The 8,670-nt window shown below is 40.0% G+C and overlaps 1 protein-coding gene across 1 annotated transcript; it reads right to left on the bottom strand.

Annotated features, from left to right (window-relative positions):
• Positions 1-461: 461 nt before the first annotated feature.
• Positions 462-7,831, bottom strand: LOC114152836 (protein ABHD15). Its single transcript, XM_028030907.1, has 3 exons — positions 6,812-7,831; positions 4,812-5,041; positions 462-4,287 (listed from the first exon to the last, which is right to left on the bottom strand). The coding sequence occupies exons 1-3, from the start codon at positions 7,484-7,486 to the stop codon at positions 3,588-3,590; spliced, it is 1,605 nt and encodes a 534-aa protein (XP_027886708.1). The 5' UTR covers positions 7,487-7,831; the 3' UTR covers positions 462-3,587.
• Between the last annotated feature and the right edge of the window lie 839 nt (positions 7,832-8,670).

Consider the following 8,670-nt stretch of genomic DNA (forward strand, 5'->3'; position numbering starts at 1 on the left):
TCGCACTACAGAGACTGTAGTCATCACCTAAACTCAGAGATTTCCAAAAGGTCGACAACATTTCAAAGCAGCATCTTCCGGGACTTACTGAGGTTGTAAGGCCTAAAATGCAGAAAAAGTTTCATGTTTCCCTTTCACACTTCCTGTTATCTGTTGAAGTTGAGTCTAGTCAGACTCAACTTCTGTCTGAGTCTGGTCAGTTTGCAAAACTTAAAAAGTTGGGTAAAAAAAACAACCAAAAGAGCAAAAATACAAAATAATGTTGTCTCTAATGAGTCTGATAATTAGTCTCTGTTTTGCTTCTAACAGTTTTGGTTTACTTCAGAACTCCTCACTAATACCAAAAATGCACCTTTTCAGTGTGTTTTTGTTACGACTTCCATACCACATGATGTTGTTAGCATGAACGTGTAGCCTTTAGTTGTCCTGCAGTCAATGATTGAATAAGGTTGGATTTCTGATGTTTGACCAGTCAAGTTTAACTCGTTTGTCTATGAATTTCTAGTTATTTAAGGAGTTTGGGTCAGACTCCTAGCATACCAATTGTAGGAGTAGTTCAGGTCACAACTGCCCATGCCAGCTCTGGATTGTATTTGTTGTTGAGTGCCAGAGAGTTTCAGCCAGTTTAAGCCACACAGCCAAGTAGTAGCAGCGATGATTGGTTCAGCTCCTGGGTTTCCACGGACCTCCACCCACCCAGTCTCGCTCTGGCGGACGCTGTAGTTAGCCCACCGTCCCTCATGACGGGGATGGCGTTTCAGCAGTAGGTAACCACAACTTGAATAAAAGCCGGTGATCGCTCTTCACCTGTTAGCAGTAACTCCACAATTTCCTGAACGATGCAGTAAAAGCCTGTCGGCCTGTTTGGCGGGGTGCAGTCATAGCGAGTCGCACTTTGGCCATGGCCAACTCAAAATGTTACATCTGATTTCACACAAACACACATAGATGCATGTACAGAGAAAGTGTAAAGGTTGTAATCCTTGATGGGAAAACGGCACACATTCATTGATAAAGGAGATGTAAATGCTGATTTAAAGTTTTTAAAAAAGGCCTCAGAGATAAAACAAACGACCATCTTGCCTGTCGGTTGGTGACTGCTGAATGTTTTTGCGGATCCATGAGGGGTGATGCTGGGATCTCCGCTGCTGTGCCCCTGCAGAGCCCCTCCCCCGGTGTGACACCCCGCTCTCTCACCCTCCGATCTGACCACCGATCTCCCTGCGTCCTTCCACCTTCGCCTCCTTCCCTCCTGTGTCTCTCGAGGGCCCTAAACCCGGGGGCCGCTCGCTGATCTGCAGGGAAAATTCGTCCCTCAGAGGAAGAAACGACGGACCAGGATATGTGCTGGTGTTTATATAAATCTATAAAAGAGAGAATTTTAGAAAAGATCCAAGTCTTATTGTGAAACTACAGATGGAATGTACAGTCAACATGTGAATATTGTACAGCCTGAAAATCTAGATGACAAATCGAAGCGAGATGAACCTGCGGTGAGGGCACAATGCTGTGGCATTAGAGTTGCTGTAGTTTTAAAAAAAAAAAAAGGTGTTTGCTGAGTTTTCACCTGCCCCATTTGCAGCTGTTACACTTTTTTTTTTTTGGCTGTGAACGAAAACACAGCTTTAGGTCAAATTGCCTTGTTGAAGCGGCAACAATTTGTTCAAAAGTGTATGAGGAGGATTTTTTGCACATAATTAAAATATTTTTCTCCTTTAGCTCAGACTGTACACTGACAGCGTTAGACTCTAAAACCATTTAAATGCCACAAAACTTAATGCACTCTACACCCTGAGGTAGTTTCCAAAGTCATGCACAAGGCTCTGAAGTCCATTTAGTTTTTGGAAACTTTAGGTCATGTGGGATCCTCTGACATTACTCAGGCTTAAATCTTTGAGACTTGCATTTACACTTCCATCTAGAAATAAGCAACAAAAATTAGGCCCCCCATTTTGTCAAAACATGCTAGTTTCTCAGTTTAGAAACTAAATGAGTGCTTTTCTTTATTCCCCTTCTCTTCATCTCTTTTGTGTTTTATTTTCCTTAAACTGTCTGCAGAGAGCCAAACAACCTGCAGAGGTTTAGATGTATTTACTATAAATTTTTTTTTTGTTTGTTTGTTGTTTTTTTTGCAAGGCAGTGGGTGCAGAGTCTAGCTTTAGACGTTGGTCACTCCGAACTGGATCAGTTGCACTGATTGCACAAGTAGCTGACCAGTTTTTTGAGTCTACTGTGACACCCCGACCCCCTTCCTCCTCCCGAAGCGGGGGCGGGGGGCAGCTGCTGTTGGCGGAGAGTCGGTGGAAGGCCGGGTCACTTCTCTGTACAGTCTGTACATCAGTATTCCTTTTATTCTTCCTGTCATATTTGGTGAATCGTGCTGTTTTATTCTCCCTTGTCCACAGATCTGTATTAAAGTGTATAATTTGTGCAAAAAAAAAAATTACAAATAAAAAAAGCTGAATGTTGCATAGCAGAAGAGAATAGATATTCATTCAGATGAAAAATAAGTGATTTAAAATGTATAAAAGTAATTCAGATGCAAAGTTTAGGGGATAAATGTAATATTTTGTTTGTAATTACTATTTTTTGTTGGAAGAGGGCTACTGGATAAAGAATCATCTGTAATAAAGTAATTTTAATATTTCTCTGTTGCATAGTGTGTATGTTGGCATCATTTTACAAAAACTTCAGTTTAAATGTCAGAATTTGTATATTATGACATGCTTATATTTATTTTTCTCACTATAGTTTTTAATATATTGGCATAAAAATTATATTTCTTGATCCTGATTGAAACTCGAGCAAGAGGACAAAATTTGGTGTCAAACATTTTAGCACTTTCTTTCACTGCCAGTGACTTTACATGTTTTTCACCTGGGTATGTACAATTGTATTTCATGAAAATTTTCAGTCTCATAAACTAATAATAAATGTAAAGTTGTATTTAAACATTAATCCATGGGGGGTAATTAATACTGACTTCACTGCAAAAACAAAATTTCCCCATGTTTTTATGCTCTAGTTTCTAGTGCAAATATGTTAGTACATTTGAAATAAGATAAAACTAACATACAAGTATATTTTCTGAAGGTAGCAAAGTTTGTTTTGAGTCAATAATTCCTTAATATTGATAAAAAAGAAGTATTTTCCTTGAAAAGTATTTCACATACAATAAGACATGTTATCTGCTAGTGTAACTAATGCCTTTAGTTACTTTTAAGCTACTTTTGTTTTATTTAAACTGTACTGAAATACTTGATGAGATTTGGTGCTTTTGCAGTGTGATACAAATAGAGTGAAGCCATATTGTGACATGTAGTTTGTCTTTCAGAAACACTTTGACAGACTAAATCCTGCCGGCATCACCACCGTGAAACTGCGAAGCGTTGAGATGCCGTTCTGAAACAAAAAATCTCCAGACCTGAGAAGCACCACTGAGCAGTTTGTCCCTTCAGGTTCTAAATATTGGTCTTCAACACAGGAGGTGGAGAAACTCAACAAACATGACCCTGGACTGACCTTTTTGGATAAGAATTTATTTTTCTAGTTTTGAAAACCTAACGTATAAAATATCTGAAAATGTCTTATCGAGTGAAAGACCTCTTCCAGGTGAAGCTCTCTCCGTCCACATCGTCCACACTGCTCTGCCCTGCTGGCTGGGCTCTGGATCTCTTCATCATGGCGCCTCTCCTCCGACGAGGCATCGCTGCAGCGTTCATCTTGCTCTTCTGTCCTTTGACGCTGTTTACTTCCTGTTGGCCTCTCCAGCTTTTCCAATCCCTTTCTGCCTCTTTCAGGAAGTCAGACGCCACTCTTAGGAACTCCAGCACTGCGATATGACTCCAGATACCTTCATCCTCATCCTCACTCTTTGTCCTCCTTTCACCCGTCTGCCGGTTGGCGTCCAGGGCGAAACCGCAGTGCCCTCCTCTGTCTGTTAGCGCCAGCAGGAAGTAAGGGTTGCTCTGGAAAAGGGAAACGGGGAGCGTGGAGGCTGGAGGGAGGAGAGGATCATCAGAGCTGCAGATGCAGAGCACTGGGACCGCCACCTCATCTGCATCTCTCAGAGGTTCATTCCTCCCCCAGTAGCTCTCCCAGTCCGCTGCTGGGTAAGCTCTTTCACCCAGAGCCCAGGCCGCTGCTGAGGGAGATGCAGGGTTTCTCTCTGTGGATGGAGAATTTTTCTCACTGGGAGAGCAGAAAAGAGCTTCTTCAAAATCTCTGAGGCTGGAGGATCGGAGGGCACGATCCACATCCAGGATTCCTCGGAGCGAACTGACATATCTATTGAGAGCATGGAAGAAAAGCAAAGATTTTAGCAAATATAGCAAAACTAAAATCTGGAGTTTGTGCAGAGTTGGGTGACGTTTTGGAAAAAACTGTAATTTTAGGATTATTTTGCTATGCTGTGCTTTCTACTGTTACTGGTAATTTTATTGTGATGTATTGCTACTCTTACTTCAGTCAACTTTCTGGATATTGTTGTGAGTTCACTGAATGAAGAACAACCTTGTTTTAACCAAAAACAGACACACACCTGTAGGTTTTTTAAAAAAAAAAAAAGTTCTATAATTTTTATATTGAAAGGAACTGATTTGTAACGATGCTCCTTTTGCCTGATTTTGCTGCAAATTGTTTTAATATAGATTTTTAAAATACAATTTTAAAGATTTAAATATTAAATTACTGATGTTTTGATCAGTTACTCAGTACTTGAGTAGACTTTTTACCAAACACTTGTTTACTCTTACTTGAGAACAATTTTTGGCTACACTAGCCGCCTCTGGATTTGTGTATAAAATTCTCACCTGCTCAGCTGCATTTTTCTGTGAAATAGCACCCCCCAGCGGTAAATAGGCGGCATGGCGCTTTCAAACCACAGTTGCCCCAGCAACACAGGTGAGATGGCTGCAGCTGCTGTTAGGCAGGTGCTTGAACCTCGCTCGCCCAAATAGGACAGCAGGACGGCGGAGCCCGATCCTTCACTCACCGCAACCAACACGGAGGACGGGTGCCGACTGCGGACATACACAACCGCCTGAAAACACACGGAATTGCTACCGTAAGCTGTAAAAATATGATGGAAAAATATGTCTGAACTCATGACAAAATATATGAAAGTGGACTCTGCACATTTAAAAACTCAACCACAAAGGTAACTTTTGTAATAAAACCAAAAAAAAAAAAAAGTTAAACCTGAACAAGCAGTAAATTAACCTCTAATTTACTGGTAATTATACCACACTGAACATTGATTCATTAGAATGCAGACTGATTAAATCTTTATTGTTTTCTCTAACTTATCCTGTTTGGCTGCAGAGAAACAGTTTATTTTCATTATGAGCATCGTTGTTTCCAACACACCTGATTCAGATAATTGACTCATTATCAGGCCTCTGCAGAACTTGTTGGCATGTAGAGGAGGCATTTCATTTGTGTTTGTTGGAGCTATTTATTCTTTATTTCTTTATCCATTTAAATTTAGTTAGTTTATTCTTAAATTTCTAGTTTTTGTATTATTTACAGAGTTTATTTGCAGGTTAATAATTGTTGATTCTATTTATCTTTTGTTTTATTATTTGTTCTTATTTATTTGTTTTCTAAGACAGGAAGTAAGGTGGATCAATCCACTTTCTATCAGTGTTAGGGGCCTGGTAAAGGACCAGCAGGCATTTGGGTTTGGGGCCTATGGTTTTTACCAGAGCAACAAAAGTAGACAGGAGAACAAAGGAAAGTTTGAACGTTGTAAATTTTTGCTGAAAAGGAAAATAAAAGCAACCAAGATAATCAACAAGTTTGGACATTAAACTTCTTTTGCCTGCGTAAAGAATCTTGACCCCAGTGCCTTATAGTGGCTGATGGAACTTTTATTGGATGTTTGGTTTGACAAACAATCACCACTACAGTGTTGGAACAAGTTGTTTTCATCTAACTGTTTTCAAAGACTGCAGTTGGAGACAACTGAACTAGATATTGACTTTGTAACAGAGAAGATATTAGTGCGTCTAATAATGTAGTAAATGAAGAAGTAGATTTCTCAAACATTTTGCCCTCCCCATGCATTATAAAAAATTTAAAAATAAGAGAGAAATATGATTCAGATGTAAACAGAAACTGCAAGTAGACTGAATTGATGTAGGCTGAATCAGCTGATCCTCTTTTAAAGCAGTTTCCCAAACTTTTCCATGCCACCAGAAGAGGATTAACCTCTGACCTCTTTTCTAAACCCATAGATACAAAATATGTAAGAAACATACATTTTTATAATGTTTTTATTCACTATTTAATAATTATTACATTCAATTAGCACAAATGCTGCCTCATATCTTCTGATTTTTGTTGGCCTTCAGTTCTGTGGCGAAAGATTTTATCAGATAATACAATTTCTCATTACAATTCCCTCTTTTGATAAATGATGTGATATATTAATCACATCAAATTTTATTTTACTACCACAGTTCTTATGTTTTTTTTTTGTTTTTTTTTCAGATGTGTCCTCCATAGCTTTAGGTTGCTTTGGTCTTGTCAGAAACTTTTCAACTTCCTGTTTGCTAGTTTTGAGGAGCTAAGTAGCTTTATGAATTTAACAGGCAGCCAATCAGAAAATAAATTAATTCAACTCATGTTTTATTTTAAAAATGATTGAAAAACAAAATGATGAAAAATGTAAGATGGAAATATTTATGAGACAGAAATTTGTTTTCTGTTATGCATTTTTTTTTTCTCATCTTCCCTTTAACTTGCTGAAGCCCCCAGTACAGCGCCCCCTGGCGGCCCCACTTTGAAAAACCAGCGGTTTAAAGCGTACCTGCTCCAGATCCGCCGGGTCTCCAAACTCACAGATTCTTGCTGTGGTGAGGGGCGACCGGGCTGTGCCCCGATGGTGAAACACGACCACAGAGAAGCCCTGCCGCGCGGCCTGCTGGCAGAGCCGCTGCAGGTGGGGGGTCGTCCCTCCCCAGGACTGAGGGATGAGGAGGAGAACAGGGGGTGTCGAGGTGAAACACCCGATGGCCTTCCTCCCTGACTGCTGCTCCTTCTTCACCTCCCACCTCCTTTTCGCTGTCACCCAGTCCAGCGCCACGACTCCCCCATCCTTCAGCAGGAGGTGCTCTCTGGTGAACTGGATGCTGTCTGCATGTTCTCCATACATTTGGCTGGAGACCGTCTGCAGGTGGGGGTCTCCCCAGGGCCAGTCGGCCAGTTTTGCCTTTGTGAGCGAGCCGCAGTGCTGCAGCAGATACCTGGCCAGTGCTGAGGGTTTACAGATGAGCCTGGGTCCAAATGAGGTCTGACCTGATAACGTCTCTGGTGGCTTCAGCTCCAGGATCAGACAGATTGTGACCCACAGCTTCCAGCCTGCAGCCCTGACAGCCGCATTTATCCAACTGCATAACCCCGGCCAGCGGAGACCCAAACTCAGCAGGAAAAACAAGGAGCAAGGGAGCAAACATAATAAACAATCCAACATGTATGACTCCATAGGTGAATAAAAAACAAGAGTTGTCACTGGGATATTTCACAGATGACTGATGCTCAGCTTTTCTGTCTTTCTTCAGCTTTGGAAAAGGAAACTAAAAAGAAGTAAAGCAATGAAAAATGTTCCCAATGACTGAAAAATAGAGAACTAGAGGAAATGCTCCTCCTCCGCTCCCCTTTCACCTCTCTTCATAAATCATTTACTACAAGGTCAGTCAGAAAAGGCAAACAGACAACATCAACAGGTCTCATTAATGTGAGAATCATATTTATTTGTATTCTTCACCCAGTTTGTTGGCAAATGTTTGATCACTTTATCATTCCCCCTTAGATGTTATTCACTTTAATGGCTTGGAACAGCAAAAATTAGCAAAAATAAGTCTTATAAAGCATATTTTTACAAAATTCTGTCAATTTCCTAAAAAAATAAAGGTGGAATCACATCTCTGACTCTTTGTGTCAATATGACTGGTACATTGCAGCTTTTCTCTGTGCTTCCTTAAAAAGCTGCTGAAGCTGAGTCAGGTTGCTGAATAAAATTAAAGTATTTAGTTCTAGAATAAAGTAGAAATAAAATCTTTGGCCAAGAGGAAGAGCATCTTATCTCACCTCTGTAAATGTTGGCTCCTTTGGTGAGGTTTTGTAGCTTGGAAATCTAGAAATATTTTGGCATAAAGTCGTAGGGAAATTCTCTGCATAAATAAAAAGAAATCATAATAAACAGATTTTCTAACTACATAAGACAGATTCCTGACCCCCTTTCCAAAAGAAAACATGTTGGGTTATTTTGTCTTTCCTTTAGCTTATCTAAAATGTTTTTAAAAGTAACACTTTATTTGATGAGGTGTGCATAAGGCTGACATGACACTGTCATAAACATGACATATCACCTGTTGTGAACGTGAAGGAGTCTTTATGAATGTCTACGACTGTTGTCATGAAATGTCATTTGGTAAATGACACATTTAATGCAAAGTTGCTCTAAAAGTTGCGTTGAAAGTCCATTAAAAGTGCCAACTTTGCATTAAATTGTCATTATTTACAAAATCCTGCAAGGTTGGCACTTTTAATGGAATTTAAATGCAACTTTTAAAGTGATTTTGCATTAAATGTGTCATTATTTACCAAATGACACTTCATGAGGACAGTCATAGACATTCACAAAGACTCCTTCATGTTCACAGCAGG

The sequence above is a fragment of the Xiphophorus couchianus genome, chromosome 11 (assembly GCF_001444195.1).
Source record: "Xiphophorus couchianus chromosome 11, X_couchianus-1.0, whole genome shotgun sequence".
NCBI classification, from domain to species: Eukaryota; Metazoa; Chordata; class Actinopteri; order Cyprinodontiformes; family Poeciliidae; genus Xiphophorus; species Xiphophorus couchianus.

Coding starts and splice junctions, on each gene's coding strand:
- LOC114152836 (XM_028030907.1), bottom strand. CDS start 7,486: ATGGAGTCATACATGTTGGATTGTTTATTATGTTTGCTCCCTTGCTCC. Junction 5,042..6,811: donor ACCCGGCGGATCTGGAGCAG/GTACGCTTTAAA, acceptor GTGTGTTTTCAG/GCGGTTGTGTATGTCCGCAG. Junction 4,288..4,811: donor AGAAAAATGCAGCTGAGCAG/GTGAGAATTTTA, acceptor TGCTCTCAATAG/ATATGTCAGTTCGCTCCGAG.